This window comes from Fukomys damarensis, unplaced genomic scaffold (assembly GCF_012274545.1).
Source record: "Fukomys damarensis isolate Sample0158 unplaced genomic scaffold, DMR_v1.0_HiC HiC_scaffold_12, whole genome shotgun sequence".
NCBI lineage: Eukaryota > Metazoa > Chordata > Mammalia > Rodentia > Bathyergidae > Fukomys > Fukomys damarensis.
This window is the reverse complement of record NW_022900924.1, coordinates 19,124,401-19,144,170: the sequence shown is the minus strand read 5'-3', so window position 1 is coordinate 19,144,170 and position 19,770 is coordinate 19,124,401. Positions and strand designations below refer to the sequence as shown.

The 19,770-nt window shown below is 47.0% G+C and overlaps 3 protein-coding genes across 4 annotated transcripts in view; 1 reads left to right on the top strand and 2 right to left on the bottom strand.

Annotated features, from left to right (window-relative positions):
• The window catches only part of Gtf2h3 (general transcription factor IIH subunit 3), a 15,777-nt gene extending 5,533 nt beyond the window's left edge, over positions 1-10,244 (bottom strand). The window contains exons 1-9 of the mRNA XM_010604310.3: positions 10,134-10,244; positions 7,757-7,836; positions 5,794-5,900; positions 4,465-4,631; positions 3,282-3,344; positions 2,101-2,130; positions 1,977-2,005; positions 796-870; positions 576-629 (exon numbers count right to left, since the gene is read on the bottom strand). Coding sequence (XP_010602612.1) covers positions 576-629; positions 796-870; positions 1,977-2,005; positions 2,101-2,130; positions 3,282-3,344; positions 4,465-4,631; positions 5,794-5,900; positions 7,757-7,836; positions 10,134-10,146 — 618 coding nt within the window. The 5' untranslated portion in view covers positions 10,147-10,244. The remainder of the gene's footprint in view (positions 1-575; positions 630-795; positions 871-1,976; positions 2,006-2,100; positions 2,131-3,281; positions 3,345-4,464; positions 4,632-5,793; positions 5,901-7,756; positions 7,837-10,133) is intronic.
• A 66-nt stretch (positions 10,245-10,310) lies between these two features.
• On the top strand, positions 10,311-18,327 carry Eif2b1 (eukaryotic translation initiation factor 2B subunit alpha). The gene is made up of 9 exons (XM_010604311.3): positions 10,311-10,418; positions 11,643-11,744; positions 12,970-13,106; positions 13,185-13,301; positions 14,333-14,445; positions 14,825-14,893; positions 16,199-16,274; positions 17,593-17,718; positions 18,137-18,327. The coding sequence occupies exons 1-9, from the start codon at positions 10,406-10,408 to the stop codon at positions 18,299-18,301; spliced, it is 918 nt and encodes a 305-aa protein (XP_010602613.1). The 5' UTR covers positions 10,311-10,405; the 3' UTR covers positions 18,302-18,327.
• Positions 18,328-18,416: 89 nt separating this feature from the next.
• Ddx55 (DEAD-box helicase 55) overlaps positions 18,417-19,770 on the bottom strand; it is an 11,743-nt gene continuing 10,389 nt past the window's right edge. Inside the window, exons 14-15 of one of the 2 annotated variants that reach the window (XR_004516806.1) lie at positions 19,219-19,475; positions 18,417-18,725 (exon numbers count right to left, since the gene is read on the bottom strand). Coding sequence is in view for 1 of the 2 variants with exons in the window: in XM_010604312.2 (XP_010602614.1) it covers positions 19,302-19,475 (174 nt within the window). In the remaining variant the exon portion in view is untranslated. The remainder of the gene's footprint in view (positions 18,726-19,218; positions 19,476-19,770) is intronic. The other variant, XM_010604312.2, reaches the window with a different exon arrangement.

The following is a 19,770-nucleotide window of genomic DNA, read 5'->3' as shown; positions in this document are numbered from 1 at the left end:
ATAATGTGAAATAGGAAGTAAAGGGCTAAAGGTGTAAGGAAAGTGGGAAGGGTGGGGGAAAGGTAATAAGGGAGAGGAAAAAAATATGAGAAACTGAAAAAATGGAAATAAAGTGTTTGTAAATGGGGAGGGGAGGAGGGGGTAAGGGAGGGCAGGGACAAGGGGAAAAAAATGAGAATCAAGACCTATTATGTAAAGGTACAAGATCCCAATGATGAATGAATGTAACTGTGCTGTATACCTAGATTGTACCAATAAACTCAATGAAAAGAAAAAAAAAAAAAACCAAATCAAACCAAAACAAGAACAAAAAACACAACAACAAAAACTCTTCCAGTAGCCACACAGAAAAGGGGGAAAGAGCCGGGGATTTGGCTCAGTGGTTCTGCTGCCTGCCTCACAAGCACAAAGACCCAAGTTCGATCCCCAGTACCAAAAAAAAGAGGAGGAAATATACATTAAATTCACTTCCTAACATATTTTGACTCAATACATTCGAGGTGGCACTGTTTTATCATCACTCGGTGTAAAAATTACTTTCCATAATTACCACTACCAGCACTCTGAAAACATACCTGCTGAAGGAGGCCCGAGTCGGAGTCTAAGACACAGGCATCAATTGCAATATTCTGAAAGGGAGATTTCAAAATGGTTACAGAATAAGAGCAGGGACCACGTTAACCCACTCAAGAGGGCTCTTGAGCCCGAATTCCTCTCTGAGCAGGTCCTTCAAATAGAGAAACTGAATTCTTTTACTCTGAAACACACACTCTGAAATAGGCAGGCGCAGCTCACCTGTTTCTGCGCAGCGAAGATGACGTTCATGAAGTTCATGTACTGCAGTGCACTGTCCTCTGAGGCCTTGATCACCTGGAAAACATGCAGTGTTAGCGCCTGGCCAGCGACTGCGCCATGACCAGTGCATTATTGGGAGTCACCTCCCAGTGTGTAAAGATGACAGCAGGGTCCCCATATAACAAGACAACCCCAGCTCTTGTTTGCTACCTGTTTTTCTAGAGTTAAGCATGACTTTTAAGGATGAAAGACTCATATCTTAGAAATAGCACATTAATTTTCTGAAAGGTAGCTATGCTGAAATTACTTTTTCTTTCATTCTTGTTTTGAAGGACTGATTGATTCTGAGGTGTAAAGCCCTTCCTTAAAGTTTCACAGATGCTTACTATGGCATCCATCTAACTTGAGATTATCAATGGCTATTTTCTTCTAGTGCTTTTATGTCTCAAATTTCTACACTGCAAAGTCTCATCTTGACTGGAAAGGACTTAGGAGACTGCAGGGTGGGAGGAGGCCACTATGTTTTACCCCAGGAGGCCAAGTGACAGCCCCTGTGCCTTTGAGAGTAACCACTTCCTTCTTGCTAATCTACATCGCTTCGGTACCACACTGCTACTGTAACGCTGTGTGTTTCACACCACAGCAAGTTCCTACCTAGTGTTTCATTTCAGGAAGTTCCTGATTCTTCTCTTTGATTTATTCTTCCAAACTGTTGAACATTTTAAAATATCTCCCCACCCTCTAGGAAAAAAAACCTCATTGATTTTCTGAGTGAGACTGGACTAAATTTACAGTGTTTTGGGAAAAACTGATATCTAAGAATACACCATAGCTCTCCATTTATTCATTTCTCTCATAATTTGTTTTTCTTCATACTAAATTTATATATTGCTTGCTAAATTGCTTCTACCTTACATAGTTTTATTCCTATTGTTTTCTTTTTTCCCATGGTTTCTGTCTATAGTTGTATATAAACATATTGTTAAAATTTGTTTTCGGTATGAGGGATCAAACTTGGGTCCTTGCGCTTTCAAGGCAGACAGCAGAACCACTGAGCTAAATCCCCAGCAACATTTTTATTTTTAATTTTGGTACCAGGGATTGAATCTGGGGCCTTGTGCTTACAAGGCAGGCGGCAGCACCACTGAGCTAAAATCCGACCCTGACATTTTTAATCTTACCAATATTCTTGATTTCATCTCCTGGTTATCTATAAAGAGATAAAAATTGATTACAATTTAACTAAATAACAATGTAGCTTATAAATAAGTAAATTATACCTCTCAGAAAAATGCAGGCTCCTACCTTTAACTTCTTTGTTCATTCTATGAATGTCTTAATTTCTTAGCATTAAGGAATGTAAAAATATTATTTTATTTCATAAACGTTTCTAGGAAACACAAATGCTTTGAATCTTAGTTCAATAAATTCAACATCCTCCTACCTGAAGAGTAAATGCTCCATTCGCCATGACAGGTGCACAAGGTGATCAGAGTTTTCAACTGCTAAGTGTAATCAACTGAGCTTTGTAATATCATCAAAATACAATTACCAACACACGATTGTCCTGTATTACCCACCATATCCTAGATCTGAACACGAGGACCACATATATATCAGTAAGAACGAAACAAGATGATGAATTTGAAAACCATACAAAGATGAGCAGACCAGAATCAAAGTCTAAGACACAGGAATCACTCAGCACTGCCTAAAAGATAGTAATAAGCTAAGGATGGCAGTACACCCTACAATGTCAGCACTGTGGAGGCTGAGCCAGGAGGATCACCACAAATTTGAGGTCAGCCAGGCTGTGCTACCTACCCAGTGAGTTCAAGACCAGCCCGAACTCCATAGAAAGACTCTGTCTCAAAATAACGACAAAATGGGCCTAGGGAAGCCAGACATGATGGTGCACACCCATAATTCCAATACTCGGGAGGCTGAGGCAGGAGGATCACTGTGAGTTTGAGGCCTTCTTGGACTACACAGTGAGTTCAGGGCCTGCCTGAACTGCATAACAAAACCCTGTCTCAAAAATAAATAAATAGGGCCGGGGATTTAGCTCAGTGGTTCTGCCACCTGCCTCACAAGCTCAAGGTAGAGTTCCATCCCTGGTATCAATCAATCAATTAATTAATTAAAAAATATTTCAAATCCACAATAAACCATATTTGTTTGTTTGTTTGGTACCAGGGATCAAACTGAGGACCTTGTTGTGTCACTGAGCTACATCCCTGGCCCTTATAAATGATATTTTATTAACTATTGCTTTTTTTAGGGGGCTGAGTACCAGGGATCAAACTCAGGTCCTTATTCTTGCAAGGCAGGCAGCGGAACCACTGAGCTAAATCCCCGGCTCTATCTATTGCTTTTGAAAATGTAGACTTACAATGGACACAGACACCCAAAATGCTAACAGCACGCGTAAATCCAACATGCTCATCACAGAAGACGCATCTGTACCATGCAGATGCAAAGGATACAGCACAGGGCTTTGGCGAGGGATCCGGCCAACAGAGTTTCTGTGTGTTGACCCTTTATGTCACCTACAAATAATAAAATGTGTTCAAAAGGCAATTTTTAAATACTTTCTTCAACTACAGTCATTTCTTTCTTTCTTTTTTTTTTTTTTTTTTTGGTACCAGGGATTGAACTCGGGTCCTTGTGCTTGCGAGGCAGGTGGTGGAAACACTGAGCTAAATCCCCAGCCCTACTATAGTCATTTCTAAACCACTGTATTTCAAGAATGAAACTAAACAATGACATTTTCAAACTGGGTTTAAAACCACAGAAAGCAATTTATTTTCAGTGATGCTTAAATAAACAGCTTTTCTCAACTTAAAATACACAAGTGTTTGTTCAGGGGCTGGGGAAGGGGTGTGAGGAATAGTGTTTAATGGCTATGGACGATAGAAGGTTCTGGAGATGGTTGGCTGTGGTAAGAAGGTTCTAGAATAGTCTAGAACAGCAGCGTTCAACTGGGGCAAATGTTTGAAGCCATATGTGTGTGTCATGAGTGGGAAATGTCACGGTACCTAGTGTGCTGAGGCAGGATTTCACTAAGTATCCTACAGTGCACAGGACAGCCCACACCAGAGAGAAGCACCCGGCTCACAACATCTATGGTGCCAAGGGTGATGCAGACGACAGGGAGGGGTCAGTCTGGAGGTGCCCCTGAGGCTACCCTGACAGGACTGCACAGCTTGTGACATGCGTGAGGAGAAAAAGGAGTCAGAAAGGAGAACTCTGAATTTAGAACCAGAGGTGGATGGGGAGCGGGTCACAGGAAACAGAAATGGTGGTGTTGTGAGGGCAAAGGGAACAAGGCCAGAGTGTGAGGGCGACAGTGAGATGGCAAAATGGAGACATTTCATTTGAGCTTGAAAGAGAGGCGGGGTCTGAAACAAAGACTGGGAAGTGTCTGTACATAAATGATAACCAAAGCAAAAGTGGATGAGAACAGTCAGACCAAACAAGGAAGAAAACCATGTGTAGAATTAAAAACTTATTTTAAGGGACAAGAATAAATAAAACAAGAAATGGAAACTAAGAGGAAAGCAAGTGGCAGTATCAAGAGCCGCACATCTCTGGACTTAAAGCCTTAAGAACCCGCCAAATCAACACCAGCAGCAAAGTAACAACAAAAATGATAACGAGAGCTATTACTCATGGTCATCAGATGCTTAATCTCCTCCACTATCACGTCGTTGGCTGCTGTGAGCAGCTCGTATTTGCCGTCTTTACTCCCAGAGGGATTAAAGTCAGGAGTGGGGCTGCCGGGGTCTCCAAAGAAGTCTCCAAGTCTGCCATTCTTTCCAGGATACAAGAACCGACTGAAACAGCAAGGAAAAAGAACTCACTGTCCTCACTCTCATTCACAATTAGCACTAAATTAAGTAGAACAAACATCAGGCAGACACACGTGTAATCCCAGTACTCTGGGAGGCTGAGGCAGGAGGACTGAAAGTTGAAGCACAGCCTGGGCAACTTAGCAAGGCACTGTCTCAAAATCTGAAAAAAGGGCTGGGGAATGTAGCTCAGTGGTAAACCCCGGGTTTAATCCATAGCACAAAAGAAAAAAAAAATCACACCAATGCCAGGCCCACAAAATTCTGTAATAAACTTCATGTTGAAGCACTATCTAAAACTGGCATAGTGGTGAAAATTCATTCAACTGTCACAAAGAAGGCTATCATAGTTCCAGTGTTTTCTAAAAAAAAAAAAAAAAAAAAAGAGGGCCGGGGATTTGAGGGCCGAGGATTTGGCTCAGTGGTTCTGCTGCCTGCCTTGCAAGCAAAGGGCCAAAGTTTGATCCCCGGTACCACAAAAAAATAAAACAAAGCTAAAATGAGAGGAAATGAAGAGGGTATTGGGTGACAGTCTCCCGAAATGCTTTGGGGTGGTCCTGACATGTGACTCCCTCACATGACAACTGAAGGGAATATAACCCAACTCGAACCTACTCTTGACATATTATTTAAGGTTAGCATCACCTACCCTACAATAAAAAGTGGTTCCCAGAGTCCCTGAAAAGCTTCCTCTAGTGCTCAGTCCTAAAGGGCAGGACAACCCAGGATACGCTCATTCCCCTCCTGACACACAGCCTACAAGTCGCTGCTGCTGTGAGGTGACAGCGAAGTCAGGAGAGCTGCACTGACAGGGGGTCGGAGTCCAGTCAGGCACAAGCCCAGCAGATGCAATGAGAGCTCTTCCTGTGCCCAGCTGAGCCCATCCAGCCCACACCCATGCCACACAGTGACTCCAACACGGCCAGGTTGTGCAGCGACATCGGGAAAGCCACCGAGGAGGATCTGGCTGGTATGGGCACCAATGTCACAAGAGAAGCCTGTATTTCTCAACAGCAGAATCACAAAGACAGCAGCGCCAGAGCCGAGATCATGACCGACCCTCAGGACAGCTGGCGGGGGCGCTTCCCTCTCACTGAGGCGGAGAAGGTGTCTCTGGCAGGCTGAGGCAGGGGGAGCAGGGTCGTACCTCTCCTGAATGTGACTGGCAATGACAGCCAGCTTGTTGGAGCGGTTCATGAACAGGTGGGAGTTCCCCAGCACCAGCACGGCGTCCATGCACTGGGACAGCGTGAACTGCAGGACAGGCGGGAGAGAAGCACAGGAGGGGGTCAGGTCTCGGCTAGGATTTCTTCGGGAGTTTAGACAACTCTGCACTGCTACAAATTCACTGAGGAGCTCCCCTCTTCCAAAATCGTAAGCAGAGAAGACTTGCAAATTAGTGTTTTAATTTTACTCACAAGAGGTCATCTTGACATCAGCATGATAAGTCTACAAATATATATATATATTTTTTTAAAGTGTGTAATGTTTATGTCACTGAGGATCGAGCCCTGGCCCCCACACATGCCTCTGAGCTGTGTTCCCAGCTCACCACAAATATTCCCCACCTGCCTCGCAAGCACAAGGTCCAGAGTTCGATCCCTGGTACCAAAAACCAAAACAAAACAAAACAAACAACAACAACAAAAAACAATCACAAGCCATGCGGGCACAGGCCTGCAATCCGAGCATTCGAAAAGCTGAGGCAGAAAAAAAATAAAGAAAAAAGAAAAGCTGAGGCAGGAGGCGATTGAGTCTGAGGCCGGAGGATATTAGTCTGAGGCCGGCCTGGACTACATTATATGGCAAGACCCTGTCTCAAAAAACAAAACAAAAGAAAACAAGAAAGAATAAAAGGAACTTGATGGTGAAGAAATATATTTTTTTTAATGGTGCTGGAGCACTTGACATGCACAGGCCAAAAATCCAAAATGAACCTCAGCCAAAACTCCAGCTTATTAAAAAGTTACTCCAAATGGATTGCCAGCCCAGATACATAGTGAGTTTGAGGCCAGCCTGAACTACATAGTGAGACTCTGTCTCCAAAAAAACGCGAGATGAAGATTTGTTAAAATCAATAAATTTAATTTCATCAAAATTTAAAACTTCCTGTCTTGGAAAGACCCACCTGAGAGGGTAAAAATACAAGCTAAAAACTGGAGGAAGAAAACCAGGTGTGGTGGTGCACATCTATGAACCCAGCACTTGGGAGGGTGAGGCAGGAGGATCTCAGTGAGTTCAAGGCCAGCCAGAAATACATAGTGAAACCCTGTCTCAAATTTTTAAATAAAATAAAAACTGGGAAAAAATACTTACAAACCATTTATCTCACGAAGGTCTTGTAGCGAAAATACACTATATAAAGAGACAGAAGGCAGAGCAGCGGCTGCCTGCAGCTTGGGTGGGAGTAGGGTAGACTCCAGATAGTGAAGGAACTTTAATTTGGCGAAAGACATGTTTTCACTGCAACTGTGGAGCTAGTTACACAAACTTCACTAATTTAGTAAAAGTCACTGAATTGTACATTATAATGGGTCCATTTTAATAGTATGTAAATTGTACTTTAGTAAGGTACAATTATAAAACTTTCTTTTGCTGTTTTTTATGTTTTGTTTGTTTGTTTGTTTTTGTTTTTTTTTTTTGAGACAAGGTCTCACTATGTAGTTGAGACTGACCTGGAATTCAGTATGGAGCCCAGGCTGATCTTGAACTCACAGCAATCCTCCTGCCTCAGCCTCCCGAGTGCTGGAATTACAGGCGCTTATGCCACCATACCTGGCTTGTTCTGTTTTTTGAGACAGGGCCTCACTATGTAGTCCAGGCTGGCCTTGAACTCACTGAGATCCTCCTGCCTCAGCCTCCCAAGTGCTGGGATTACAAAAGTGCACCACCATGCTAGGATAATAAAGCTATTTCTCAAAAAAAAAAAGAAAAAAGAAAAGAAAAAAAAATACGGCTGGGGATTTAGCTCAGTGGGGCCACACCTACCTTGCAAGCATAAAGTCCTGAATTCAGACCCTGGTACCAAAAAAGTTTAAAAAATAAAAAAGCAATATAGACATAAAAAAATTAAATTAGAACCACTCAAAGTCCTCCTTAAGCCAGTTTACCTGAGATTCCTTTAATGCTTGCTTCCCCCACCAAATTGGGTTGGTATCAACTATGATGACCAGTAGATTCAATTCATCTTCTGAAAATATTAACGAGAAATAAAATTTAAAAGCATTAGCCTCATGAAATGAAAAGGAACAACGCCAATGTGTAAATTCAATTCACAACATGTCGTTAAACATTTAGTGCCCTACACCCATGAGATTAACAGAGGGCCAAGTTCCCTTAAAGATTTAAACTCAATGGGTCCTTAGCAAGCCTCTGCCACTTCATGTACACAATACAAGCTCCACAAGGGCAGTGACTTTGGTCTGTTTTGTTTTTTACTTATTCTCACCTCCTAGCACACAGAAAATGCTAAAAAAAATCACTCCTAAATAAGCCCCAAGACATCTGCATGGCAACTGCCTGGTCAGACAGAAGGCCTTGAATGGCCACTAACAGGAATGCCAGTGTAGGGCTTCAGGAACAGTCCAGGGAGACAAAGGAGTAAATGTAGCCAAGTGTCCAGCGAATCACGCAGCAACAAGGCTGATTGCAATTAGGAACCATCCGGGGTTATTTTTGTTTTGTTTTTTGCTTTCTTGAGCCAGGATCTCAGCATATAGTTCAGACTGGTCTTGAACTCATTATGTTGCCCAACAGCCTCGGACCTGCAACAATTCTCCTGCCTTAGCCCCCTGAGTGTTAGGATGACAGGTACGCACCACCACGCCTGGCTCTCAATGCTTTCTTAAATGAAGGCATATTTCATAGTCCATGCTGTCTCAGCTTTGATGAAATGTGGTGAATGCCATTCCATTATGCACAAGGAAATGACCTGCTGAGTCACATGGACTCTTAGCAGGTGGTGAAGCCACCTGGCTGTTTCTCAGCACCACGACCCTTCATGGTGCCAATGCTTGCCTGACCACCCACAACACAAATGACTCTCTTCTAGCAACATAGTGCCTACCCACTGGCAGCCGACTAGTAAGTTGGGTGTTTCTGATCGCTCTTCCCAGGCCTCCCTCCTGCACTCTGGACTCGGTAAGGAATGTGAGGGCTGGGGATGTAGATCAGTGGCAGAGCTCTATCCTCACACGCACCAGGCCCTGGGTTCAATCCCCAGTATCACAAAGAGGGGGAGATGATGCTTTTTGTTAATCCCAGCTTGAAATAATATGTTGAAATCGCACAGCAAAGTGCCACCCACAGAGCAAGCACTTAATAACTGTGCGTTGCACAGGTCTCCCCTAAGTCCCCTGAGCCGCTGGTCTTCATTTCCCATCAGGCCTCACCCTGCAGCTGTCAGGACACTCATCCTTGCTACTACCAAAGAGCTTAAGAAAAAGTGCTGCCTGTTAAAAGTGTATTTACGTTCCTCCATTTCTCTGTGAATTTCCTTCTTCAGGTGTCCACTTCATTTTTAGACCGGCAACACTAGGCCTGGTACAATCCATCTGTCCACACAGCAGCCAAGTGATTTCTTTTCCCCCAGCACTGGGAGTTGAGGCCAGGGCCTCATACATCCTTGGCAAGGGCTCTACCACTGATCAACACCTCCAGCCCCAAAGTAATGGCTTGGCATTGTAAATCATAGCATAACAATTCTTTGCTTAAGACCCTACAAAAGTTTATATTAGATTAAATATAAACCACAAAGAAGAGCCCGGGGATTTAGCTCAGTGGTTCCGGTGCCTGCTTTGCAAGCCCAAGGACCTGAGTTTGATCCCTGGTACCAAAAAAAAAAAAAAAAAAAAAAAAAAACTATGGGACCTCAAGACCCTGCATGGCCCAAATCTGGCTAATTCTCTGAGTTCATCTCGTTCGCCCTCTCTTTCTTCAAAAGATCAAGGCTTTATAACTGGTGATTGCGTGACGTCTCCCTACCTTCCTGTACCCCCAGGAGCTCCCGAAAACCTGGTATCTCCACCTGCCTCAGGGCCTTTTGCACTACACGTGCATTTCCCGTGGAAGTCTGCATACCATTCCGGTCTTAATTTCAGTATAGCCCCCTTTCTAGGACTCTAACTATAGTAGCTCCTCTTGGATCGTAGTCTCCACAGCGTCTTATCATATCACCCTCAGCACTTACGACCTTTCGGAATTCATTTTATTTACTTGTCAATGGCCTTTGTAGCCCACTAGGCTATAACCTCTACCTGCTTCCCTGCCCGTCACGTTCTCTGCGGTTTTTCCAGTGCAGAAAACAATTCCAGGCAAGCCGAAAGCGATTCAAAAATATTTACTTAAAGAATGAACGGGCACACCGGCTACTCCTTTAAACACCAAAAGGATTCCGCCCAACCCAAAGATACAATCCATTTGGCCGGCTCTGGCCCTGCCCAGTCCGCCTAACCCCGGGCCCCGGGTCTATTTCTGCCAGTCCCTCACCGTCTGAGACCATGGCGACACCGTGCCCTCGAAGCAGAGCAAGAAGCCAGCAGAAGAGCTTCCCGAAGCCTGCGCACCCCGACTTCCGGTGCCGTTGAGTGGCGCAAAGAGGTTTGGGCCAGGCCGCTTGCTGTACCCACGGCCCCGCCTCCAAAGCGCCGGAAGTTGCGTAAAAGAGCCGCGACGCGCTGTCATTAGCAGCCGGCGCGGTCGCCTGGCTAGCACAGAGCCCGTGATTCCAGACCCCTCCGGCTCCACCGTCGGAGAGCACCATGGACGACAAGGGCAAGTCGGGGCAGCCAGGGCCGTGGGGGCTCACAGGGGTTTTCCCCAATCTCGCATACCCAAGCAGGAATCCCCGAAAGTCGCCATCCAAGCTCTGGCTGCTGACTGTTTCTTCTTATCAGTTAAATTCCCCTTGTTCCCGTATCCGAGGGAGGGGCCCTGAGAGCATCCGCAGACCCCACTCACATACGGTCCTGCGGAAACGTGAGACTTCGGCTGGAGGGAGCAGGCCTTCTCGGTCTCCACGTCTTCAGATGTGAAATAGGTGCAAGGATCCTTGCCCCGCTTGATCTGTTACTAGAGTCAAAAAGAATTTTTGCTGTTCTCATCCATTATGGTCGTCAAGGTGTTTTATTAAGTAAATGGCAAGGGTAAATGAGTGTAACACCGTGCATTAAGTAATAGGAGTGGAATTTATTCGTATATGTGCGTTGTGTGTGTGTGTGTGTGAGAGAGAGAGAGAGAGACAGAGAGACAGAGAGAGAGAGACAGAGAGAGAGAGAGACAGAGAGAAACAGAGACGGAGAGAATAGGCGCGGACTATGCTCACTTGGGCAGCATATATACTGAATAGGCGCCGACTGTCAGGAGAGGTGCAGGACACACTGGTTAGGGAATGACTTTGGGGTCCTCCCAGAACCTCCCGCCAGTAAGAGGAGCGAGAATGACTACATGATGTGAACATTAGGGCTTAAATTTTATGTATTGCACGCCGATACCTTTTTAAAATTAATTTACTTTTAAAACAGATCCTCACCGGGTGTGGTGGCGCACACCTGTAATCCCAGCACTCGGGAGGCTGAGGCAAGAGGATAGCTGTGAGTTCGAGACCAACCTGGGCTACGCAGTGAGTTCCAGGGCAGTCTGAACTACATAGTGAGACCCTGTCTCAAAAAACAAAACAAAACAAAACAAAACAAAAAAAAAACCACAACAGATCCTCACAAACTCTAAATTGCCCAACCTGAGATGAGATTTGCACTCCTGCGGGGTAGGATTACAGTTGTGCACCACCACACACCACTGCTAGCTCTTTAGAAATGAGATCTTGCAAATAGTAAAGTGGTTAAAGTCTATTTGCGTCAACATTACTAGGAAACTAAATATTCTGAAGAAAGTATTTTTAAGTGATTTTGCTTCTGGAGGTCAACAGTCATTAAAAAGCTCTCTGTCCGCACATCGTGCTAAATGAATGTGATGAATCACTTTTTTCTTCCTTCTCAGAGTTAATTGAATACTTTAAGTCTCAGATGAAAGAGGACCCGGACATGGCATCAGCAGTGGCCGCCATCCGCACATTGCTGGAGTTCTTGAAGAGAGATAAAGGTAAAAGTCATCCTTGAACACTCTGGGCCTTAGGAAAGTCTTTCCATGGTAAGGAATATAGAAAGTGAGAGATTGACTTTGCATGAGGTGATGCAGACTAACCTCAGCTTCTGCCTCCATTTCAAGCCTTTTATCCGGGACAAAGCCCCCATGTTATCATCCAAAGGTCCTTTTTATTGGCGGTACCAGGGATTGAACTCAGGACCTTGGGCTTCCGAGGCAGACAAAGGTCTCGTCTGTAAATGGGATGAGCTTTGAATCAAGAGTGATCATCTGATACCTAATGTCACACTAACCATGGAGTTTCAGTTCGAATAGTTCCACTCTGTAGATGTTTGTTGAGTTTCTGCCTTGTCCCAGATTCTGTGCAGCTACTACAGAGGATGTTGCAGAATAAATCCAGGTAGTAACATCATTTGTTGTGATCTACTAATTCAGCCTCCTAAATGTAAATCATCTGGGTATAGCGTGTATAAGCAAAGTAATAACGGCTTCATTAATCTGGAGGGCTGGCCTACAGTCACACATTTCTAAACCAGTCTCCAGTGTCCTCCTGCTCAACTAAAAATGCCCGAACAGCTCAGGCTCCCCCTCACTGTCTGACAGACTCTCCGCCTTTGCTACTTAGTCATCTTCCACGCTGTCCTCACTGAACTCTGCTTCAGCCTTGCCAGCCTCTTCGTGGTTTAGTTTCCATGGATCCAGTGAACTGTTGTTTGTTTGGTACCAGGTATAGAACTCAGGACCTTCCACTTGTGCAGCAGGTGCGGCACCATTGAGCTAATCCCCAGCCCTCTCTTTGTGGTTTATACCAAGCTTGTTCCCATCTCGGGGCCTTTGCATTGTTACGGTCTGTGCCTGGCACCTTCTCATCGGGTCTTCATGTGCCTGGGCCCTTTCTTATCAGGCTCTGTTCAAGTGGCCCTCACCCATTGCATGAGCCCCACAGTCTTCACTGTTCTGTGGCTTTCTGTCCTTATTACAATCTGGAATTACCTTCCTTATTGGTTTGTATGCTGTTTATTTTCTGCATTTTCCACTACAGCAGAGTGTGGTCTCATTCACTGATGGATCCCACACACCCAGAACAGTGTCTGGCCACAGATACACCCACCACTTATTCAGCGTGTGAATGAATAAATGGACAAGTGAATCAGTGAACAGCAGACCGAGCAAGGGCCGTGACCCTCAGATGAACACCACCTTCCTTACCTCATCGTTGCAGGGGAAACGATCCAGGGCCTGAGAGCAAATCTCACCAATGCCATAGAGACGCTGTGTGGCGTGGACTCCTCGGTGGCAGTGTCCTCTGGCGGGGAACTCTTCCTCCGCTTCATCAGCCTCACTTCCTTGGAGTACTCTGTAAGCCCCACACCCCCTCGCTTACCACCCACTCTACCTTCACCTCCATCCGCTCTCATGCTGCTCTTTTCTCCCTAGGATTACTCCAAATGCAAAAAGATCATGATTGAGCGGGGAGAGCTCTTTCTCAGGAGAATATCCCTGTCGAGAAATAAAATCGCCGATCTGTGCCATACGTTCATCAAAGATGGGGCGGTAAGCGGACCTGTGGTGCACGGGTAATCGGAAACATGGGCTTCAGAATCAGTCTGCCGGGGCTGAACTCCTAGCTCTGCTGTTATTGCTGGGTAACTGTGGGCAGCTTCCTTAGCCTCTCTGTGCTGCAGTTTTCTCATCTGTGACAAGGAGAGCAACGGGTCATTGCTGGAGTTACATGAGATGTGAAACAAGGGCTCAGTGCTTTGCAAATGCAGGTGGAATCATTATAGACACTTGTCATCGTAAATGGGCAGAGTGAGATACTGGGACAGGGCTGGGGATGAACGGAGTGTAGATCACTTGTCTAGCAAGATGTCCTTCGGAACAAGTACTTTTATAACTGGCTGTGTAATCAATTTGATCCACACAGACCAGCTCATCACTGGTCAACACCCAGCACCCTCCAGCACCCTCCCAGCGATGGCTGCCCTGCTGGAGATTTCCTTTGTGATTTTGTTCTGAGCCCTTACTGTGGGCGGAGCTGCTGAGCTGTTTCCAAGGGAGGACCGGCAGGAGCTGCAAGTTCAGGGCTCCTGGCACAGGGTGATAAAGCTCTGATGTCTCTCCAAGTTGCCAGCTCAGCCCTGCTCACCATAAAAGTACTGACTTGCGTCCTGACTCTTAACTCTTGTTTTATTGTCCCCTTCTGAATCTTGGAGTACATTATTAAATAGATGACAGAACTAGGTGTGGTGACGCACGCCTATAATGGAGGCTGAGGCAGGAGGAAAGTTCCAGCCCAGCCTGGGCAATTCAGAAAGACCCCATCTCAGAATGAAAAAATAAAAAGAGCTGGGGGTGCAGCTCAGGGTGAAGGCCCTGGGTTCAAGCTTCAGTAATGCCCAAAAAAAGAGTGAGGAAGCTTTTTCAGTTTGAAAACGGGCTTGAAACTCAGTGTCCTATCAAGGTCCCTCTGTAATTCTGGATTTGTGTGGAGGCACAAGTCTTGTGGTGCTAGGAACCCAGGCTGCAGGGCGACAGCGCAGGGCTCATGAGGCGCTCCTCCCTGACCAGGCTTTCCTCTGCAGCGCATCTTGACTCACGCCTCCTCCAGAGTGGTCCTGCGAGTCCTGGAAGCAGCCGTGGCAGCCAAGAAGCGCTTCCACGTGTACATCACGGAGTCCCAGCCCGACCTGTCAGGGCAAGTACCCCCTACTCTCCAAGCCGCTGAGGGCCAGCCCGTCCTGCAGGGGGACAGGGACGCAGAGTTAGATCAGAGGAGCGGCAGGAGACTGCTGCTGTCCCCACTCACTGGGAAATAGGTCGTTCACGGAAGAGTAAAAGCCAGGCTTTCATCTCAATTTGTATCTCCTACCGAGTCCCGAAGAGCATAACTTTCTGGAAATTTGTGCTCTTTTCTTCCAGAGAGCCCCAGTTCTCTCCTTAGTCTGGAGCCTTCACACATTCATATTAACTGAATTTCAAGCTAACGTGTTTATTGCTGTATAAATTATGTGATGTCCTACATCACATGGGACTTTCGTGGCCTTTTTCTCATGTTCTCAAAATGTCACCTTCAGTAAGAAAATGGCCAAAGCCCTCTGCCACCTCAACGTCCCTGTCACTGTGGTGCTGGATGCCGCTGTTGGGTAAGTGCCTTTGTGCCCTGGCACGCTGGCCTGTCCTTGCCACCAAGGCTGGCCCCGAGGGTGTTCAGATTGCAGGGCTGAGACCCGTCCTCACTCTGCCGTGTGTGGTGCCACCTCTTCGTTCCTAGCTGCCCTGACCAGTGTGCTGCTATGTGAGGCCTTGAGAGGGCACTGGCTCATTGTAGATGCTGGCAGGCAGGGCCTATGTCCCTGAGAGCCAGTGCTAGTTAGCAATGTAGCAGACTCACATTTGGTCAGCAGTAGGGTGACCTGTGTCCCTTTAGCTCTGCTGGCTTGAACCATGCGGGGTACATGCAGGACCCTTCCATGCTGCCCGATGGGACAGTCACGTGTGGACCACTGGACCACTGGTGGTTCAAAGCTGCCCAGGAGCAAGATTATGAATTATAGCCCTGCTGGGCTATGCTCAGAGGCAGGAGCCTTCTTTCCTGACACCCAGGACCACATGTCCTTGGGCTGTCCGTGTATCTCATCAGAGAAAACAGTGCTAGAGCCCCTTGGAAAGAAAATACACAATGAAGGAATTTAGAAATGGATTTTAGACTAAGCATTTTGAAAGCTAGACATGGTGGCACAGACCTGTAATCCCAGCACTTGGGAGGCTGAAGCAGAACCACTGCAAATTCAAGGCCAGCCTGGGCTACATAGCAAGATACACCCTATCTCAAAAAAGAAAAGAAAAGGACTGAGCATTTTGAGCAGTTTTACTAAATGGTCATTTAAAAGGCAAGTTGTCTTTACCATATAAGATTTTTTTTTTCTTTTTTTTTTTTTCCTGTCAGTACTAGGGATTGAACCAGGGCCTTTACACTGAATTATATTCCCGGTTCCTTTTTTTTTTTTTTTTTTTTTTTTTTTTAATTTTCAGAAGCTCTCACTAAGTTCCACATGCTGGCCTTTCGTTTTGTTTGTTTGCCTTTTAAATTTGTAGTCATCCTGCCTCAGCCTTCCAGAGTTCTGGAAAATTACATGTGTGCAAAACCACACTTGACAGGAAAGAGTTTTAAACTGAGCGACACTGGATTCCAACTTCTGATCGCCTCAGGGTTTGAAAGTTTTGCCTTACTTGTCTGGAGGCAGAATGGAAGCTCAAGCACCCCACAGTGGGCGGACCAGTATCCTCACGCTGCAGGCTCTAGACTCAAACAAGTGCAGACATACTCTGGGTTCTCACGGGAAGTGTGGCAGATCATGAGGTTGTGAGCAAAAGATCTTTTTGTCTCTTCTGTGCCTTCTTACCTAATCTCCGAGTCTCCGTTCTTTGTTTTGTCTGCATTTCCCAAGCTACATCATGGAGAAAGCAGATCTGGTCATTGTGGGTGCCGAAGGCGTGGTGGAGAATGGAGGCATCATTAACAAGGTAGGGAAGCTTGGGTGCAGGGACAACAGCACTGTGCGTCCTTTTCCTCCTCCTCAGCCTCACGAGCCCCTGCACTGGCCCAGCAAACCGTCAGATTTCCTTCTGTGGAGACTGAGCTCTGTAATGAAGTCTGTGCAGTTCAGGTGTACACAAAACAGGTCTTAGCTGGAAATGGGATTTGGTTGTTTTTAATTGAACATATTCAACTTCATTATATTTCATTACAGTTTCTGTGTTGCCTAACTTGGAAGAGTTTCATGAAAAAAATACATTTAGTGGCCAGGTGTGGTGGCGCATGCCTGTAATCCCAGCACTCGGGGAGGCTGAGGCAGGAGGATCGCTGTGAGTTCAAGACCAGCCTGGACTACATAGTGAGTTCCAGGTCAGTCTCAACTACATAGTGAGACCCTGTCTCAAAAAAAAAAAAAATTTAGTTATGGTTAAGATGGGTATAACATAAAACTTGCCATTTTCAGTGTTTTTAGGCATGCAGTTCAGCGGCGGTCAGTATGCACATTCACACTGTCCTGCTAGTGCACAGCTGTGTAGAAAACTTCTCAGGAAATCTGCGCCCAGTGAACACAAAGTCTCCATGCAGTCCCTGTTGCTTCTGCTCTGCTCTGTGATTTTCCCTGCTCTGGGTACAGCTACCTCACATAAGTAGAGCCATAGCCAGGCATGGTGTTCCGCACCTATAATCCCAGCGCTCTGGGAGGCTGAGGCAAGAGGATCACAAGTTGGAGCCAGCCTGGGAAACTTAGCAAGACCCTGTCTCAAAAAGTAAAAACGGCTGGGGTATAGCTCGTGGTAGAGCACTTGCTGGCCTAGCGCATGCAGAGCCCTCAGTTAAATCCTTAGTGCAGCAGCAAGGAAACAGGCAGAATGCTTAGCTCTGAGTCTGACCTGTGTCCCCAGCATTTCAAGGATCACCCCGTGTCAGTGCATTGGTGCGCCATTCCTTTCCTGCTGAACGTGCCCACCGCACACATCACATTAGCTGCTCTCCTTCTGGCTCTTGCCAGCTTGCCCTGTGGTCGTCCATGAACAGGAATCTTAGTCCCTGGGATGCACGGACAGCTATCTCCTGGTGGTTCTGATCACATTTCGCTGCTAACCAGTGATCTTTAGCACCTCTCCCATGCCTCGGGTGCCTAGGAGCCCTTTGTGTATCTTTGGAGAAGCACCTATTTTCTTCTTCTTCCAAAGGTCTTTGACTTGAGCCAGAATTACACGTATTAAGTTAATTCCTACACTGTCTGTGGCTTCCACTTCAAATGTGTCTCGAGAACTCACCCTTCTCCGTTTCCCTGGCCCCCAGATTGGAACCAACCAGATGGCCGTGTGTGCCAAGGCGCAGAACAAGCCGTTCTACGTGGTTGCGGAAAGCTTCAAGTTTGTGCGGCTCTTCCCACTGAACCAGCAGGACGTCCCCGATAAGTTCAAGGCAGGTTCTGCTGGGGCAGGGGTGCTTGAGTCCCTGTACAAGTTCAGTGCTCAATGTTCCAGACGCTCTTCACTGCCAGTTACCATTTTCTGCGACACGTGGGTACGTTGCTCATCATGTGAGCAGCACCCTGCAGGGCTGGGGGGACAGGGAGGTCCCCGCTGTCACTGACTGGCGGAGTTCGGCTCCCAGCTCCCCCACAAGCCCAGAGACCTTGGCCCTAGCCTGCCACTGCGTCTGCTGAACTGTTTCCCAGCTGTACCAAGGGGCGCTCACAGCCCCTCCAGGCCTGCGGGTCCGTCAGCTCTCTGAGGGGCACTGGCTCAGGCCGCCCCCCACGCTGTCCTCGGCCACGTGCCCTCCCGGCAGCCACCTTCCCCACCCTGTGGCCGGCTGACACGGGCGCTTCTCCCCACAGTACAAGGCAGACACCCTGAAGTCGGCGCAGACCAGGCAGGACCTCAAGGAGGAGCACCCATGGGTGGACTACACCGCCCCGTCCTTAATCACCCTGCTCTTCACAGACCTGGGTGTGCTCACACCCTCGGCTGTCAGCGACGAGCTCATCAAGCTGTACCTCTAGCGCCAGAGTCTCCACCAGGAGCCTGGCCGAAACAGAAACGTGTGGGTGAAGGGTCAAAATCATAAAACCTGGAGTATCTTTTATTCATGGTTCAGTCCCATCTAAGATTTGTTCTAAAACCAAGCCTAAATCCACTTAGTTTCCACGAACTTGCAGCCAGTCGTTTCCAGAAACGCAGGTTTGATCACAGACTCCTTAGCACCGACAGCCAATGCTGCCTCCTTCCTGTCCCGCCCACCTGACCACATCGTCTGAAGCCATGCAGGCTGTGGGGAGCCAGGACACCACACATGGCACCCAGGAGGGCAGGCAGCGGATGCGACTCGCGGCAGGGGAGAGCCAGGCAGCGGCCGTGGTGGAAACGGCCTGCACGGGTCGCAGAGACGCTTCCCATCCAGAGGATTTGCAGACCTAAGTTCTGTAGCTGAAAAAGATGGGATTTTCCTTTAAACATGTCTGAGTCCCAAAGAGCTTTTAAAATCAGACTTGGGAATAAATTGAACATCTTTGCAAATAAATCGTACGGGAGGTTTTGATACCATGTTGCCTCAATACGGCAGTTCCTCGGACCCTGGACATTGGCCTGCATGAAAACACTCCCCCTGCAGCTCCACACTCAGCGGTGGACCCGGGGGAAGCCGGTGGCTTCTGTTTCTCAGGGATTCACCAGCAGCACTGGGGACAGGCCTCCAGAGGGAGCCCTGCACGCCTGCCGCTTGGCAGGTGCCCCATGCAGAGTCAAGGGTCACATGAAGGTCGGGGACAGGGACCGAAAACTTCTAGGGACTTAGTCAAGTATACATCGACATCTGTGTGTTAAAGAATTGGTATAAAGAAATCTAGGGAAAAGCACTCTTTACGTGCAGGTGACCATCAAAATAAATATCAGCATCTTTTATTACACTGAAGTCACTCACATTCCTGTAGACTCGGGCCTGGCACACAGTAAAGTGCGCACCCCCACCTGCAGGCACCGCTGCACGCACCTGAGGCACTGCAGTCAGCTGTCTTCTGGCTCTGAGAGCCCCAGCTCTGCCGTCCTGGCTGCTCTTTTGCGGCTCGTCAGCAACCCCTTCTCAAATTCATCTTCTGTAATTTTGCCTTTTTTAAGCTTTTTCAAGAGTCTTGTGTCATTAAGAAGTTCCTCCATGTCCTCATCTTCAATGTCAGATCCCTGCATGCAGAAGAGGCCGACAGACCACTTACACTCACCCCGGTAACCCATACAGTGCAAAACCCCACCAGCCCCGTCAGCTCCTACTTCAGGAACATTTGCTCTGCTTTATTTGTTGTTGGTTTGTTTTGGTTTATTTGAGTCTTGCTGGGTGTGGTGGCTCACACCTGTAATCCCAGCACTTGGGAGGCTGAGGCAGGAGGATCACTGCCAGTTCACCCAGCCTGGGCTACATGTCAGTCTCAACTATATAGTGAGACCCTGTCTCAAAAAAAAAAAAAAAAAAAAAAAGGGG

Bases quoted from the DNA above. Each gene is read 5' to 3' on its own strand.
- Eif2b1 (XM_010604311.3), top strand. The intron at 13,302-14,332 runs GTAAGCGGACCT...TTTCCTCTGCAG, and splicing joins CGTTCATCAAAGATGGGGCG to CGCATCTTGACTCACGCCTC. The intron at 14,446-14,824 runs GCAAGTACCCCC...TGTCACCTTCAG, and splicing joins TCCCAGCCCGACCTGTCAGG to TAAGAAAATGGCCAAAGCCC.